General features: G+C 40.1%; 1 protein-coding gene across 6 annotated transcripts in view; it reads right to left on the bottom strand.

The window, feature by feature from the left end:
• The window catches only part of SPEF2 (sperm flagellar 2), a 188,962-nt gene that overhangs the window by 130,136 nt on the left and 39,843 nt on the right, over positions 1-18,983 (bottom strand). For all 6 annotated transcript variants that reach the window (XM_019496054.2, XM_019496055.2, XM_019496053.2 and 3 more), the window contains exons 9-13: positions 17,134-17,321; positions 11,202-11,370; positions 5,860-6,079; positions 5,152-5,282; positions 818-921 (exon numbers count right to left, since the gene is read on the bottom strand). In XM_019496054.2, coding sequence (XP_019351599.2) covers positions 818-921; positions 5,152-5,282; positions 5,860-6,079; positions 11,202-11,370; positions 17,134-17,321 — 812 coding nt within the window. The remainder of the gene's footprint in view (positions 1-817; positions 922-5,151; positions 5,283-5,859; positions 6,080-11,201; positions 11,371-17,133; positions 17,322-18,983) is intronic.

Here is an 18,983-nt window from a genome sequence, read left to right on the forward strand (position 1 = left end):
CTGGAAACCCCATCAGCTGACGGAGCTCCCAGCCACAGGGGAAATCCTGCTACATATGCAAATTAAAGCTCAGCTGCAACCAGCTATAAAGTTAGTATGTATTTTTAAGGTCTAACTTTATATCTGGCTGGAGCTCTTTATGGTGTGGAAAGTACTTTGCATGTGTGGTTTTAAGATAACTGTGCAATTAACCAGTTAATTGCATGATACCTGTAATGTATGGAGGAGGCCTTACAGTTGGTAAATAACAGATTTTTATTACAGAATCTTGATGTAAGAGTGGGAGGTACATTTTTGAGTGATTGCCCATTAGGAAACTAAAATGCAGTGCCATGAGTAGAATTCAAAAACATGACTGCTTTACTTCAAGAAAACTGATGATATAATACGAAATAGGGTTATAAAACTTTAGATGCTGCATTATACATACACACTTTCTCTCAGAAAAAAATTAAAAGAAAAGCATTAGGAAATACTGTACAATTTTATTCTGGCTAAACAGGTATATTCAGCTTTATTAATTGTTGATGAGTTAGAGGTCCCATTCCCCCCTACCACTACTGTTTTTGATTTTGCTACATTTAAGGGTGACAATTAAATGGAGTCAGCTATTAATATCCATGAGTCAGAATGGCAAAGTCTGGCCCTAAGAAAAAAGCATACAACTACATTTTGCATAATAATACTGAAACATAGTAAGGTCTGCCATTCAGGGTCAGACGAACAGTCCATCTAGCCCAGTATCTTATCTCTGACAGTGACAAGCAGCAGATACTTTAAAGGAAGAGTATAAAAAGCAAACTACTGTAGTTCGTACTTAACAGCTTCCACCATGATGTTAACTAGGAGTTCATCAGGAATATTTTTTCCTTTCTTCAAAAATTTCTCTGATGCTGCACCAAGTTGGGCATGTACGGATAGCTGGGGAAAAGAGTAGTCAAAAAGATGTAGCGTTAATATGTTCAGGAATTCAAATCACAAACTAAAATATTTGTTAAATTATTTAATGAAGTACAAGAGCTTCGGTTGGTGAAATGTGGCCTAGCTTCACTGAAGTAACCAGCTCAGGCCCTTGAACATGATTAGGGACCTATTCAAATCGCAAATTTGCGGAAATTACAAAATTGGGTGATCTTCATGAAATCCATGGAAAAGCAAAAACAAAACAAAACAAAATGACTAAAAATAAAATGCTGGCTCCCCAGCAGGAGCCAATAGCCCTTCTGGATGCACAGCCTAGCACAAAGGAGGCTACTGGCCCTAAGGCAAACACACAAGCAAGCAGAAGACCCCTGCCCCTCACTGCTGATTGGCTGAGAGAGCTACCTTTTGTCAGGCCCCACCCTCTCTATCAATCAGCAGTGGGGGTGGGGACAGCAAGGGCACCACAATAAGTCTGTGAAAATGGCAGCTGGCCCTGTGCTCTGCCTGCAAAATTAGCTAGCTGCCACCTCGAGTTGGGTAGACCCTTTGTGGCAGAAGGCCACCTTTGTTTCTCCCCAAAAACTCTGCTGTGACAATTTGGTCAGGATGGGCCCAGCAGAGGAGACACACCTTATCCTATCTCTTTAGGTAACCTGAGCTGGATACATTCCTGGGGGGGGGGGGAACCTGCTCCCTCTGCCTACATGACTATTATCACATACTTGGGTAAGGGGCTTCCTCCCTGGTGGGCTAGTCTGCCTGGCAACTAGTGATGTATTTCAATTGGTTGGCTGACAGCCAACAGGTGCTGGACTCCACTGGACCAGGTAAATGAGGTCACAAGGGCTATATAAGTTAAGGACTGCCCAGGAAGAGGGGGCAGCAGCCATGAGGGAGACACAGAGACAGTGAAGAGCTGAACCATCTGAAACTTGCTTTCTCTCTCAAAACTCATGATCAAGAAACTGCCTGCCTCCAGAGGGAATCTCTACCTGCCTCTGGATGATACTTGTGAGTAAGCTACCTGAGATCTAACTAGATATTTAGCTTGCAGTAATCCAGATGCGTGATCAAAGGCTACCCAGCCAGGGGAGTTTGCTCTATGGGATTGCTCTGATATTGCTCTACCCTGTACCCTTTTCTAGCCCTACCCTCTATAACCAATAAAGTTCTCCTTTGTACCTATTTGTGGGAGACTTATTGGGAATGGGTCTAGATTATTCCTTGGGGTCCCCTTGGTTCGGCTGACTAAGGGAGACCACTAGTTGTGCTTCTGACTAAGGAAAGCATCCCAAGTTCTTGAATTGAATCGAGTACCCTTGAGGGCTACTAGGCCTGCACTTCCCAGGGTGCACAGAGCCAGAATCAGTCCAGAGCCCTGGGTGGTGGCAGTGGAACCCCCAGGCTAGCGGTGTGCTCCAGGAAGGGGGTTGGCCAGACATGAGGCGCCCCCAGGGAGGCACTCAGAGCCTAGAAGGTGGTTGGGTGCAGTGAGATGGGTGGCTCAATGCAGGAGCACCCCCTACTGGCCCGCCACACTCTTAATCATTACATGTAATAAGTTATGCTAAGCAATGTTAAAATCAAAACTAAAGCACATAAAAGTCAGGGAATTAAAAGTCAAGATACTCGATTCCAACTTCTTGCTGGGTTTACATTGATAATTCTATGGACTTTAGTGAAACGCATTCCTGATTTATACAAGCACAGGTTCAGAATCAAGCATGGGAGTTTACAGCAATACTTAGTTTGACTGATGTCATCAGAGTAATGCAGCCTACATGTCTCAGGACCTTCCCATTTCCTTAACATACTGGAAGCAAGGGAGTATATATTAGCATGACCAGGATAAGAGTAAATTCTGGCAAAGTTTTGATATAGCAATCTGCAGCCTTGTAAATGTGAGAAATGGTGGATGGAAGATATATTTCTGGACAACCGATGACAAAGAAGTCAATAAGACAAAGATTTAAAAAAATTCCAAATAAATGTCGTGACTTTGTGCAATATTATTAGTGTTCATATTTTATATAGAAAAAAAATTACTGAAATATGGCTGACAATGTAAAAAGAGGAAAAGTGTTCTGCTTAGTAGAGGGGTGTCAAACTCATCAGACCCTGCTGGTTTTGTAACTTATTTAATTAGCAGGTTATTTAAACAAATGCATATTAATTGCTGTTTACATGCCTCATTAACAGAATATTCTATAGCAGGGCTATCCAACTGGCCCCAATAGGCCATATGTGGCCTTCAGGGGGTTAAGTTGTGGCCCCTGGGCTCTCACCTAGTCGCCACTCCCCCATTGTTCCAGCTGAAATAACAGCTAGAGACCCCAGGCTCCCCATTCCCTTTTCCAGCTGCCACTTCCTGCCTTTGCTTCAGGGGGCAGGGCAGTTTGGCAGTGTAGAGAGCTGAGAGTGAGTCCAGGGCCATGCTATAAGCAGGGATCAGAGCCACCTGTTGTGGGGCCCCTGGTCATGTGGTCCCCAAGGAGCTGAGAAACTGGACGGCTCTGCTCTATAATAAGAGAGATTTACAAATGTTAAGCTGTTATAAAAGCACTAACCAAATGCCCAGCAAGAATGATTGGGGAGGGAGGGGCTGGGATGGAGTGCTGTCACCTAAAGCCCCATGCTGCTGCTGGTCTGCCTTTTGCAGGGAGCAGGGTTGGGGAGCCAAGGCCACACCCCCTGTCCAGTCCTCAGTGCTGCTTGCAGGGAGCGGGGTGGGGAGCTGAGCGGGGTCGGGAGCTGATGTTTCCATCAGCCAGTCAGAGTGTGAATGAAGCATTACAGACAGACAGACAGACAGACAGACTTAGGCTTTTACAATATTAGAATTTTTATACTTATGGTAAGTTTAAAAAACATTGGTTGAAGGAGTTACAGGAGACAGAAGGCTGTTCAGCCTTTATCCCTGACACCGCTCAGTCTCATGTAGACAGAGCACATAGACAGTCAATGGCACATCAGATGCCCTATATACACCAAAGAAATCTAAGAATGCTTTCCAAAGGAGTCTGAAATCATTTTACTGCACTGCTCAGTTCTTGCATTTTCTCACATTCAGATGGAAAGCTCTTGCATTGCAACAATGTATTCAGTCACAAGCCTATACAAGGAACTGATTTATTCTTCAAGAAAGAAAATAAGTTACTATTCTGAGATAGCTGTTCCTAAAAACCACATTCTTCCCCTCCACTTCAATAATTGTTTCAGAACAAAGAAGATAGCTTTCGTTAGCTTCTGTGCCTTCAGTGTAAATCTCATTATCTTTAAAAATGCACTATTACTTGGCAGTACTTCATTAAAATGAAGCTGGTAGCACTATCAATCAATAAGCTTGCCTGTCATTTCCCGCTTTCCCATGGCCTGTCACATATGCGGCTCCGCAGGCTGCTGATGGGCAGCATGCGATTAGCCAGCCACAAGGCCTGTCAGCAGCCCACAGAGCCTCGTGTGCGACTGGCTGTGGGAAGCCAGGGGTGTGGTAGTGGTGGGCGGTGGCGCAGTGGGTGGCAATGGCGGTGTGGGGTGGTGGGTGGCCTCCCCCCCTCCGCTTCATGTCAAGCTGCCACCACCAGAAGGGGTAAAAAAAAAAAAAAAAAAGTTAAAAAAGATTGAAACCCCCTGCACCACAACATGTTAAAAAAGGTGGCAGTGGCAGCATAGGGTGGACATTTCAGCTGGATGCAGAGTGACGGCAGCACAGGGTGGCGGCAGCCGCTGCCGTGTGCAAGCTTCCTCCCCCCGCGTCTGGCCAACCAGCTGGAATTCCAGTTAATAGAGTATTCCGGTTAGTAAAATGCCAGATAACAGGGCTTTTACTGTACTTGTTTAAGATTTAAGACTAGAATGAAGAAAATGTTTCACTTATATAAAAGGTAATAATAAGAGCCTACAGAATTGTAGCTTGTCACTGCATCTAAATTATATCTACATATTTACTTATAACATGGTCCAGTATGGATTACAAGAGCTTTTAACACAGCATATATTTTTTGTGTTTATAATTTTAACAAATAGATTAAGAAAAAAGTCTACACAAAGCTATTGATGAGGGGGAAAAAAATCACTAATCAAAACTGCCTTACAGTTTTCTATCTGTGGGTTATTTCAAGATGAAAAAACATAGGTTATTCATTTTTCTTCTACCCTATTTCATCTTGCTGTTCCCTATGAAAGTTAAGAACAAAAATCTTACAGGCTATGATGAAGTGCACTTACTTCATTTTGTTTTACAGAAACTTCTGCTTCCTGTGGAATCAAGTTGGTTTCAATTTTAATTTCATTTTCATGGAAAGTTTTGATGGCTTCCTCAACCAGAGTATCAATAGACAATATCTGAATGTTGCAACCTAATACAAAGAAAATATTATTGTGATAGATGTACATTGGGCAGAATGCACAGAAAAAGAGAATAAGTAGAATTAATGTTGACAAGATGCACTGCAAACATCTTTCTGTTGGAATTTGTTTCCACTGATGTGTCTCTGTAGAGACTGTATAATGCATGTTAGTAACTGTGCAGTTTTTTGGCAGCATCTGATTAAGTGAACTTGGATTCTCAAAAGGTTGTGCATTATATATCTTAGTCAGTCTATAAAGGTGAATATCTATCTGGCCTTCCACCTTTTTTATAAATATCACAAATAGAAAATTCTATGAAAACATTTCCTAAACTCTCAATACATTCTGAAGTAAAGTGATGAGAGATAATCATTAACAGTGGACTTTGACATTCAGGAACTTTATCATTTTTACTTGGGAGCGGGAGAGTAAATAAATTATACAGAGTCAGTTCCAGGCACATACTAATGCATTTGAGTTTCCAGTCTTGCAATGAGGTCTGCATTGGTGCAGGGGCCTGTCCAGAAAGAGCTAGTTTGAGAGAGGACACTCAGCAAACAAGTTCTAGAGAAAAAGACTCTCTACCTTCTTTCAAGAACTTTGCACAGGTCGTTTTTCCACTAAAAAGTTTTCCCAAAATACATCCCTTGATACGAAATGAAGGAAATACAGGTGGTGGGGGTTCCGCTTTTGGAGGGTAGACAATGGCCATCAATCTACGAACCACATAACCCAATATGTTATTATTAGGTGGAGGTTTGTTTCCACTGTTCTCTTTGGGTGGGTGCCACTCCCCTGTCATACTCTGTAGAAGTGACAAATTAGAAAATAATTTGTGAACATGTATTGTTCTTCATCTTTTGAAAGATAAATGCAGTAACTGAATACATTTAAAACCAATAACCTAATATGATCATGAAAAAACTTTGCACTGCTAGAGTGATATACTTCACCTAAAGAGATCACGAACATTTATTGATTAACTGAGGTAGGAAAGTATTATTTCATTCATTTAACAGACCAGTCAACCATTTTGATTCATTTTACAGGGAAATTATACGTGACCAATGCCACACAGCCAGTCATCACAGCATTTGTAACAAATCTCTGGAATCCACTACACTAAATACTAAAGAACACTATTTGCCTATGCTATATTTCAACATCTAGCTGAAAGATTCAGTAACACAGGGATTTATAATAGTCAATAGCTTTTATTTTATTAAAAGTGTTCTATTATATAGTACTCTAAAGGAGGAAAATACTGATGGGAAATGTGAGCTAGGCCTACATTACACTCTGACTGCCACAAGTGTGTTGGTCAGAGATGTGATAAGGAATAATCCCTGACTGACATACCTTGGCCAGCAAAATCCCCCTATTACAGACACAGTCATAACAGCAAAGTTAGGTCTTTGCTGGTATAGGTTATTTCAATTTTGGTGGACTAAAATAAGCTTTACCAGCTTTTGCTGTTATAAGCTGTGTCCACACAGTGCCAAGATATTTCACTGGGATCATTAAACAACATAAGCACCAATAATGTATACTTGGCAAGGTTAATACTAACAAAAAAAAAAGGCATTTTAGTAGGTCAGAACAATTTTAATTCTGTTTTATTGATTAGTGAAGAGACAGAGATTAAACAGCTATCAGTGGATAGGTTTTGGTTACTAACAGTGTGAGCCAGGTTCAGGCTTACAACTTTGAATTCAAGACTTCATTACCAACCCACTATTCCCTCTGAGCACTATTGATAAAAACACAGTATTTATTTTTCCTCCATCTATTAACAAGCAAATATTATCAGAATACATTCTAATATTCCTGCATTCTAATATAAGACTGATATGTACTTATTTTCCCTTGGAACATCCTTGCAACATGTAAATGTGTATGACTTTATATAACTAAGTAGTAGTATAATTTAAAAATAGGCGTCATTTTAAAATCAATCAAAATAGCGAAAATATTTTGAGTTATAAAACGTACTTCTCTAATACTTCTCAGGGCTGATGTTCTAAAATGTAATGATGAACCTTTACTACTTAAAAAGGGCACGCCTGAAGAACAATTTTCTCCTTGTTCACACCCATCTCCCTCAAATACATAAGAGATGAGATGGATCACATGACTTTAACTGTTTCAGAATGGCAGGAAAAGGGTATTCAACATTGGAGGAATACTCTATTGCATCACTTATGAACTGATTTCCAGATCTTTATGTCCCAAATCTAAAGATTTTTAAACTGTGCATCTCTGCAGGCATACCCTGTCATAATGACTTGTGAAACAGACGCAATTTTTTTGGTTACACAGAGCCCAAATCATCTTAAGCTACACGGAACCAAGTCAACATCTGGTACTACACCTGGAAGTCAATGTACAATCTTTTGCAAGTTATGGAGAACTAGCATTATATGCTTCCTGTGCAGATTAACACATGAGCAGCCTGCTGCATTTACATCAGATTCTACATTGATCTGATATACTTTTACCAATTCTGTTTCTTATACTGATGTCATAGTATTTTTGTAGACCAATAAATATCCATCTGCCTATTTACTCACTTGACTTCACTGTGTCCATCTCCAATATCAAAAGTTAACACTGTACCAGAGGAAATTGGAAAAATAATTCAAATATACTGTTAATGTATTTGTTTATCTTCAAATGTGATGAAGCCACTGTATTACAATATTTGCTTTTATCATCTATACCATCCATTGTTACTCCAAAGTTCAGCTGAATTGTGTGTATTAGAACCCAATTTCTACTTATGTTTAATTTTATCAGGTGACTATTTTTCTTACTTTTAATAAACACTATTGCATATTCCATCTTATATAATATATAGAAAATATTGTCCCAATATTCAAGAGTTTATATTCTGAATGACTAAATCCTGATGTCCTCAACTCAATCTACTGATTTTAATAAAATCTTGCCTAAGAACTTATTAAACAATAATAGCTTCAGTGTATAGCTCTAAATTAGATCAATAAAATGTGTCAGATATATAAGAAAATGAACAAGCACAGCCTTATGCCTGATCAGGTATGTAAAAAATATGGTCCATGGGCCAGATCCAGCCCAGTCATGTCATCTGGCCCTTGAGACTTGCCGGGTGCGGGGGAAAGGGGGCAGGAATTTGGGGGCAGGGCTCACTACCAAAATCCATTGCACAGAGCCCTGTTGGGAATGCATGGGGGGGAGGCAGCAACAGCCGCATTAATTTGCCACTGTTGCTGCTTGCCCTGCTGTTGCATCTGGATCGAGCCTGTGAGGGGGTGGAGTGAATTTGACACATCTGGTATAGATAGTAAGATCAGTAAGGTATTTTTTTTCATGCTCTCAGATTCACTTCTGCTTTGATATTAGCTGTGTCAGTGATTGCTCAAAAGTAAATTTTGGGTTAAGTGACCAAGAGGGAGTCAATATTGAAACAACAGTTAAATGCAACCGGATATCCAGTGAATCAGGACTCTCAATCCCACCAAAAGCCTATTATACTATACTCCTTTTATCAGCACTGGTTTTGTTTCTGTTTATTTTCTGTTCAAATGTCTGTAACCAAAATATGATTTGAAAATGTTCCACTGAATGGTATGCTGTTTAGTCAGCTAAAGGAGCAGGTCTAAATTGAGGAAATGTCAGTGAAGAGAACTGAACCGAGAGTCAGAGGGCTAGCACGGCCCCAGGGGCAGGAAAGGAAGATTATGCTTATTACCAAATTTATCTCTCTCTTTCTCATGAAAGTGAAGGAGGAAAAATAAGATAAGCCAAGTATTGTGGAAAAGATCCCCACATACCTCTACCAAAAACTTTCTATGTTGGCTTATAGCAGTTTTTGTTTTTCAAACCTTAGCTTCTTTTGAAGAGAAAGAAAATCATGTCAAACTATGCATTTTGTAATAGGAGAAAATGGAGACTACAGGAAATTGGCATAAGATGACTTGCATTTGATTGCAACTCCAGTTAGGATATTAAAGTAGGTGTCTTGGGGTGAAGGTCTAATGTACATTGGCTCCTTTGGCTCTGAATGATGATACGGTCAAATGACATTAAAACAAACAAAAAAAAAAAGAGGTGAAAAATCACAATTTCTGGATTTGGCTTTGTTATCTAAATTAAAACAGGGTCATTTAAGAGTTCTTTCAATTAACCTAATTCACAGATTGCTATGGAACTGATACAACGACAAAACCTTTGCAGCAGTATCATACACCAAAATACATATTTAATTTGAACTTAGTGCTATCATGGCTAGAATGAATTTTTGTGATATGGAAACTGCAAGTTGGGCACAGAACAGTGATTGGAAATGGTCTGTAACTGTCATACATACTAGACTAGAGATATTGCAATGCATGCTAAAAGTAAAAAGACCGGATTTTTCTTTACAGTAATGTCCCTTTACACTACCAGCCATGCAAAGTGGCATTATATTTGCATCATATTTAAGGCCTAGGTATTATGACCATGATAGTGCTAAAGGAATTCAATAAAAATGAGAATGTGAACTGAAACTCCATATGCTATCATATGCTAGGAATCCTCAGGAAGTCCTAGTTGCCTTCTGGCCCCCAGCCAGTAGATTTACTTTTTTGCTGTCTTGAGGAGTTATTTTCCAAGTTATTATAGCTGTTAATGCAGTATATATAGGATTCTTGTAAGTTACTTTCATTTAAAGAAGATACAAAGGCTGAAAATAATCTGAACTGTCAGACATTCACCACAAACTCCTAACACAAGTTTACTATTCTCTGTGAAAGAAAATGTACCAAATGGTTCAGGATGTGGGTAAAAAGAACATATAGTGTGGTAATCATTTCCCAAACAAGAAAAGTAGAAAGACAGGTTATTTACAATGATTGCCCCATATTATACTGAAGAGAAAAAATTCAAAACAAAGTAGTATAACAGTGAGGTTGTAGCTGTGATGGTCCAAAAATTGTGCAAGAGGCAAGAATTTCTTAAGCTGATATCTTTTTTTGGACCAACTATGTAGTTGGGATAAAGTTAGACAAGCTTTTGAATGCAGAACATTCTCTCTCAGGTCTCTGATCACAGGAAGCCAGGCACAGTGACCTGAGGAAGAAGGTCTTATATTCACAAGTTTGTCTAACTTTTGGTCTAATAAAAGATATCGCCCCCAGAAATCCTTGCCCCTCGAGACATAAAAGGTATCTTTTCCAAGGAAGAGAATTGAGAATACTGAATTCCAGAAAATAATTTAGTAGTACTTTTCAACTGAAGCATTTCAACATTTCATTTTCAAACATTAATTGTATTACTACAACCTATACTCTAAAAATACAAAAAAGAGATATGGAAACCTGAAAAATTCTTATTTGGATTCTTACAGAATATTAACAGTAATACCAGCCATCTTTCAGAATTACTTCTTATTTAAATAAATGGATCACCAAATACCATTAAATTCCTTTATATTCACAAATTAATGGAAAGAATTTATTTATCCAAGATATACCAGATTTTTTAACAAGCACTGCATTTATTTTGCTCTGTGTTTCTGACTATATTCTTTTACATGATCTGCCATGAAGTGGTGTTAGCCATGTTTCTGTTTCTTTTTAAATACAAATTATAATGTTGTAATTAACTGATCTGTTGGGAGTAACACCATGGGCATCATATGCAGTAAGAGATGTGGTGTCCTTCAGGTCAAACACCACAGGACTACATTTTTCAGGGTTGCATAAGCTTTCAAAAGTCAGTGACACACAACTTCATAACAATATGGGGTTAATGTAAAACACGTTTAATTATGGACATGTATATTAAGTTCCACTGTCTCAAACTGAAAAAGAACAAAATGTATTATAACATCACAGCAAAATGTTGGCTGTTCTGAAAAAAACAAGGTGCATTTTCTTCCTTTATGGCTTGCCAGCTAGGTGTACCTTATATTCATCATAATCCTTCTCATCTAGCAACTTCATTTTATCCAGCTCTACAAGTTGCTCTGCGGTTGGTTCAGTTGGCAGAGGTTCAATCAAAGCTTGTGCATACAGTGGTTTTCCATTAAAAAAAAATTCTTTCCAATCCCTCATCAGTTTAATTGGAATTTGGCTGCAGAATCAAAACAAATTTAAGTTCGCTGTTATACCAAATTAACAGAGAATTATAGATACAAGTGCATAAATGAAGCAAGCAGGCTCTGCATTAGGCGGCTTGTGGGATTTAGATGGAATTCTCTCTAATAATTAAATGCAAAGTGGTGCCCAACCAGCTATGCTGATATCATGGTGGTGGCAGAAACAATGGCTTTACCTTTATTGTATCCATGTGCCATGTTTGGATGGCTGAATGATGTACAAGCAGTTCCACTGCCTGCTTTTCCCCACTAATCCCCCCCACCTCCCCGAACCTGCTTGGGATAGGCATCATTGAAGGATCTGTAGAGCTATATGCTAAAATCCAGAGGAGCTATATACACCATGTCTTAATCAAATCCTCTCTCATTGTTGCATGCTCAGAACATATGTGGGCAAAATTTACCCAAGAAAACCTACTTTACATACCAATATTAAAGTAATTCAACCTGTGTTTCCACTATAAAGGAATTAATAGACAATTACCAGCTAAAACAAACAAAAAATATTGTATGAGTATTATTACTATCAAAGGTAAGACAGGGCCTGAACACACATCACATACAATTCCATGACTGCTCAATAAACAAGATGAACAAATAAAACACCATTAGCAGCATATATTCAACAGATGTGGTAAAAATGAAGTTGAGTTGTTTTGTTGTCAAAATACATGCAGTTACTTTCTCTTGTAGCGTTCTATTTTAAGTAAACAACTAGGACTTCCTTATATGACCATAAAACGGCAAAACTCTAGAACATTGTTTACAGATACTCTAATCATTTTGATGCGACACATGAATTTGAATTTTCTTTTTAACCACAGATCTATGGTAACTGAACACTGTGCTATATATATGGGCTCTGCCTGTAATTATCTTTAAGCATTAAATACATACTGTTTTTATCTTGCACAATGAAATGTTTGGAAATACTGACAAAAATTTACCTTTGGTAGCAGTGCATGCTGATAAAATCTTGCCCTGCTTATGTATTTGAAACACCTATGTAAACTACTCAGTGCTCAGCTCATGCATGTGTTATACTAATTTACATTGGAAATATGGGTGTACATTGTAAATGAAATCACCGCTAAGTTATATTTATATTTTCAACATCACTATACTGAAATAAAATTCATATCAAACAGCTACTGAGCCATACTTTCTCTCTACACAATTGTTTTCTCTCCTCTAACAGGTAACTTGATTCAGGCTTTGCTTTTATTCTTTGAACATGGGGGCACCTTTTAAAATTTACAAATTATTCAGTTTTTCTAGTTTAAGATTAATCATTCTAATTACACAAACATGCTGTGGTCTCAGCAATGAAATTACAGTTACTAGAACATAACCATTTTCCTTTTTTCCCTTCCCTCATCCTATATTCAGCTCCCTGAATTTTCATTGTTTCTATGAAGTCAAACGCATCATCATAACTATACGGTTATTTCTTAATGATCATACGCTATGTTGATCCCTATTTAATCTAAAAGCACAGGGCAGAGATTTGCACACTCAGTCTAAGTACAGGCATTCAAAAAGCCCAAGTCAGAATTAATGTAAAATATGCAGTTTTTTTTATACATGATGCAGTTTAGATCAGTAGCGAACAGACACTCATTTGCCCTTTGCTGGTGGCGGGGCAGGAGAGGAGGGAGGCACATCTTAAACCAGGTTCTGCCATTTTTAAACCAATCTGTGTGAGCCAAACTTCTGTTCTGTTATGGGTATAGACTGGTTTCTGATCACTTATACAGGTAAAAGTGTAATGTCTGTATCTGGCCTCATTGTATAGTTATTTTCCTGAGTTTCTCATGAAAAGCATTGTGATCAGTGGAAGAAAAAAGGAAATGAGAGAGGAAAATGAGAAACTGAGAGGGGAACAATGAAGTCTCAAAACCATTCAATATTTCCATATTTTTAAAAATGTAGCTTTCAGTAGTCTAAAAGCTGTCCTCCACTTTCATTTAGAATATAAATACTAAATTTTCTCACCTACAACATGCACCTTTTACCCAAAACCAGCTTCTGGAAATTGTAGTAGAAATATGGTCCTCTTCTGGGTGACTACAAAAGTAAAACCTGAAGTGATCCACAGGGAATAGAACAACGAGCAGATTCAGCTGCACAGCTACTGCTACTCAGTTACTAACTACAAGGAAAGATGTTTTTTTCTTCATTGTGCCTTTCAAAAACAAGATGCAGATTACCTTCTGGGGGGGCATGTTGTAGGTAAGAAAATAAAGTAGTTAACTTCAGTATATAGAGAACAACAAAAACTGGAGGTTGCATCATCCTGGTTAAAACTATGTAGCAGTGACCTCTCCAAGGAGACAGAATTAGGATTTTTGTTAAACAGTGATTGAGTCTTCCAAAAACCAGGATCTTCTCATGGTGAATTAGGAATTATACACTGAATTTATTTTAGTAATCTTTATTATTTCATATCAAAGCCAATGCATTTGTTAAAAGTGTGGTCACTTTTATTAAGCAAGGTCTCTGAAGTTCAGTTAAAGATACACCACCTAACTCAACCTAACTGAGTGTTAATCTTACTGGCTTAATCTTTGAGCCATGATAGTCTGACCCTTAAGTTTATCACAAAGCCACAAATAAATGTTTTCATTCTTTGAATGGCTTAACCTATGTATCTAAAAGCTACTTTACAAGGATAGTGACATTAAACCTGATGCAAATTCAGATTTGGATAATTATGTTAGCATCAAAGCCTCAGATGGATATGCTACTATTTCAGTCTATTACAGTTTAGTCAGGCTATCACAGGCCTTTAAAAGCTAACCTGTGTCCAATTTTGGTCTCTAAAGGATGTTCTGGTCACTGCATTACCAGCAGGCATTGTGTGACTGCAGACTACAGAAAGGCCTACTGCAGAAGGAGAGAGACATGTTGTGTCCTTTCCCAATAGAAGGGGAGAGAGAGAAATTATGGCAGCTTCCTGGCGAGGTGCTCCAAAGTGTAACAAACTGATCTGTAGACCAAGACAGCACATGCAGCATGTGATGAAGACAGAACTAACCCTTGTTTAGAGATTCAAAGCCAGTATTTCTAAAAAAGAGTTGGAAAAAGTTCTCCTTTACTTTTCTACACCATAGCACATCATGGGAAAAGGACTATTAACCGAGTAGAGGTGAAGGAAGATTGAGAACTTCACAGAAAGTATAAAACATAGAAACAGTTTACTGAGAGATCAAAGGGGACAGAACTTTGCTGTTCCAGGGTAAATGAAAGGCAGTGCATGTTTTTACTCTGTTGGCATGTCTACACAAGATGCTGTTGCCTTAGCGACAAGCTACAGCAACGCAGCTCATCGCTATGGCAATGTAGCGTTGGCAGACATGAATCGTGACACTGTGCAATAGCCCATTGCTACTGCGCAGCAGGGTTGAAAATGACCCGTGCAGCACCAGGACTGTAACAACTGCGCTGTTGGGCACTCGTGTAGACGTACCCACTGACATAGGCAGCAGAAGGCCAAGGCTAACAGAGCTTAGCCGCCACCCCCCTGCCAATGCAGGACAGACTGGCTGCAGGCTCTGGGCTGCTGCAGGGTGGCGAGTCACACAAGCTCAGTCATGCAGCCAAGATCGCAGCCCCGGAGTGTAGATTACTACTCAGCATAGGAGCCAGGCAAGTTTAAGTGTACTCTGTAAAGGGGAAGGGTCTTGGGGGGGCCAGATCAAGGCCCCCCACAGTGCAGAAGGGAGTGGGGCAGAGGCAGAGGCAGGCAGAGGCTGGGTGAAGGGGGCCCCAGGCCAGGTCATGGGATGCTTGGAGCCCGGGCAGCTCATCCAGGGGCGCAGGGGGGCTCCTGCCACTGTGCATTCTGGGGAAGGCAAGGGAGGGCATGTGCCCCCAATCTGTGTGTGAGGCATAGGCGGCTGCTGCTATGGGCTGGGCTCTGTGCCCTGCTGCCGCTGCCTTGACAGCCAAGTGACACCATGTGCATCCCCACCACTGGGCTCTGCACCCCATGTACAGCAGGCACATGGTGTTGCATCACTCCTAAGCAGGGCACAAAGCACAGCCTGCCTCTGCCCCGCACACAGATCTGGGGGCCACATGTCCCCTAAGCCTCCTCAGTGATGCAAGCAGCAGCAGGAAACCTCCCCCACTCCCCACTCCTGGATGAGCTGCCTGGGCTCCAAGCATCCCACAACCTGCCCCTGCCCCGGGGCCCCATTCGCCCTAGCCCCTGCCCCTGCTCCACTCCCCCCCTCACTGCAGGGTCCTTGATCTGCCCCCACACAACCCTTCCCCAAGACAGACTTACCTGTGGGGGGCAGAGGGGTATGCGTGCGTGTGCATGCAAGTGCACGCATACTCAGTCTCCCAAATAATATTTTCTCCCTCCACCTATGCCCACTGATAAGTGGAAACTAAACCACATGACAGTAACTTAGCTATCATTGAAACAGACAGAGTACCATCCACTAACCACAGGGCCAGAGCTTGCACATGGGCAGTTATTGCAGAGCAGCTGATATGTCATAAAGCCCTGCTACCCCCTTTTACCTTATAGAACACTGTTAGTCCCAAGTGTGGTTGAAAGACTATTTAGACCAGTGGTTCTCAACCTTTTTAGACTCAAGACAACTGTCAGAAAAACCAGGCACTTAGCTCTCACTCATATTTTGACTATGAAAAAATAGAGCCATTTTTCTGTTGCAAAGACCACAGCAGGTCAGAATGCTTTTAATACTACAGATTTCTATTTAAAACCTCTTGGTTTATTTGTGAATCACATTTGCACACATAACAGTGTTCACAGCACTGCTGACAGGATCTCAAGACACCCCAGAGTGCCCCAGCACGCTGATTGTGAATTGTGGGTTTAGACCATAGATGGAGAAGTCTAATGGTATAACCTGTACACAATTCTGAAAACCTATGATCCTTTGGGAACAGAGAGCTGGTATGAAATGTCTGCAGTCAAGAAGAAGCACATACCCAAGGATGGATGAAAGTTTATTTATGGAAGTATTTTGTTATGACCTTTTATTTGTCTGAGAGAGAGAGAGAGAGAGAGAGAGAGAGAGAGAGATGTGACTATCTGATGTGGCCAGAATTGAAAACCACCAACTCCTTGAAAACAAGGGGAAGCTTGTACACTGAGGTGAGTGGAAGCTGAAGCATGAATGCACCTGAAGGCAAAACAGGTGAGAAAAACTACCATGCAGCCCTAACATGTTAAGTTAGTGTTAGAGTGTATGGCCAAGATGGCCTAGGAATTATGCAAGGGGCCTCTCTGCTCTTGGTTTTCAAACAACTCCCTAATCTTACCTGACTCATCACGAGAAGCAAACTCTCCACCTCTCAACAGACCTCAAATGGGACACAGCCTTAACACAACAGATGCTTAGCCCATCAACACGTCTCCACTGCTAAGACAATCACTCCTGCACAACAAACCATGGGAATCTATGGATTTTACATATGCCTTTCCCAAAATGTGATTCATCTGATCCAATGCACCAAATGCCCTCAAGGTAACTATGTGGGTGAAAATAAACAGCAACTATGCATCAGAATGAACTCTCAGACAGAGGTACATATTCATCAGTTAAGTGCGAGATACCTGTAATGTGTAGAGGGGACTATGGAACACAACTACAAGACAGGTGATTTGAAAGAGAACATAATGTACCTGATTAACATTTTTCTTTTAAATATATTAGAAACAAAAAAATTATTTTCTCTGATTTCTGAAGCATACTTACTTGTTTGTCAACAAACGATATTCTCCAGTTTTGGTTGATAAATCAATAATTTGGTTGATCACCTCCCGGCACATCGAATAATGCTTTTTATAACGAGCCTCAACTATTTCAGCAGCAATTTTCCTGTGAAGTTCTTTTTCTTTGAGAATCTGTTCCTCATAATCAATTTTTTCTTGTTTTGCAAGAGCCTACGGATTTTTTTAAAGTAAACTTTTTACTTTGTAAAGGGAAAAAAGATTAAAATCTGCATAATCCATGAAAAAAAAAGAACTGGTTCAACTGAAGACAAGAATAGAAAATATGTTTTAGCATTGTTTATATAGCAAACAATAGCTACAGTTCTGAATACAGTTTTTGCATATTCTAAGTTCCCACCTTTTTGTAAAATGGATACAGTATAGGAAAAAACTTACTTCTTCCACACCAAGTAGAATATTAATTTGTTTAGTGACTTTTGGGAAAATAGGACATTTATCTTTAGAACACAGAAAGAGTATTTTTGATATTTATGAGAAACAATCATGTTGAAAACCGGGTGAAGTTCCAGCCACATTGATGGGTGCAGGAAAAGACACCCATTGTGTGGTAAATAAATAGCAAGGTCTTAATCAGCTTCAGAGAATTAATATGAAAATACTGATGACCTCTAAATAGAAAAATGTTAATGACTGACTGACCTTTGAAAACTTATATAGACTCTAACTGAAGGCAGAAAGCAGATCTTTGTAGGTAAAACTGAAGGGAGAAGCAAGTGGGGTCAGCAAGTCCCTGTGACACAGTGGCCCCTGGTGGCCAGGAACTGTCATTTCAGGAGATAGTCTTATCAGAACACAATGATGGTGAATAAGCAGTTTCTCCAGGGCTGGGAGAATTATGTTTGTTTGCTTTTTAATTAGTGGAGAAGTGTGCAAAAAGAAAGGCTGGCAGCTGGTAGAAAAATATATCATAAGTGCAAGTATTATGTCCACAGGGATGCAAGATGTGGAAGGTAGACCTCTGACTCTATCCTTTCAATCACGGATTTCTAAATTCTTTTGGTGAATGTCGGCTTTAGTAACTCCAGACCAGAAGCGTTAAAACCCCAGAGTGGAAATCCACCACAGCTAGCACTTGCTAAGAACAAAGATTAAATTTCTACACCTAGAGGAACCTGCAGGCTTGATTTTGAAGAGAGATTTTTGCTATTGTCTCCCACATTTTGCTTCAGCGAACTAATCCTTTCATTCTTAGAAAGGAGTCATAATATCAGGGATAGTAAAAATAATTTTAAAATATATCAAAATTAGGTTTTAAACTATATAACAGTGGGGGCATTTACAAAGACATTTACTGCCAAGTAGACTAATAAGCTCCTCAGTAAAGAAGTTACACATAAGCCAGGTTAAGTCATCAGAAACTGATTTAAACCAGTAACAGAACAGATGTTCAGTGTACTTAAACTGCTTTCATAATGGCTGAAACTGGTTTAAGATAAATCTGTTTAGTTGTAGTATCAGACTCAACTGATTTAGATCAAACCAGTTTACAGAACTTCTGTCCCAGATCCCCTTCTGGTTCAAATTAACCCAGTACCCCAGCACCCCATGATGCTTTGCAGCCTTGGGCTAGACTGTCAGCTCCAACAAACAGGGTCTGCCCTGCTCCTCTGCTCCCTAGCCAGAGCACTATCACTCTTCCAGGTGGCTGAGGATGGGCTGGGGGAGAAAAACCCACCTCTCTGGTCCAGGACAAGACCCCCAGTCGCATGGAGGGGGGAGGGGGGAACCAGACCCAGAGCCGGGTGCTCCTGGCCTGGGGAGAGTAGGGGGAGTCTGCAGCGGGGGTTGACTCTGCCCCCAGAGCCAGGAGCT

This window comes from Alligator mississippiensis, chromosome 3 (assembly GCF_030867095.1).
Source record: "Alligator mississippiensis isolate rAllMis1 chromosome 3, rAllMis1, whole genome shotgun sequence".
Lineage (NCBI taxonomy): Eukaryota > Metazoa > Chordata > Crocodylia > Alligatoridae > Alligator > Alligator mississippiensis.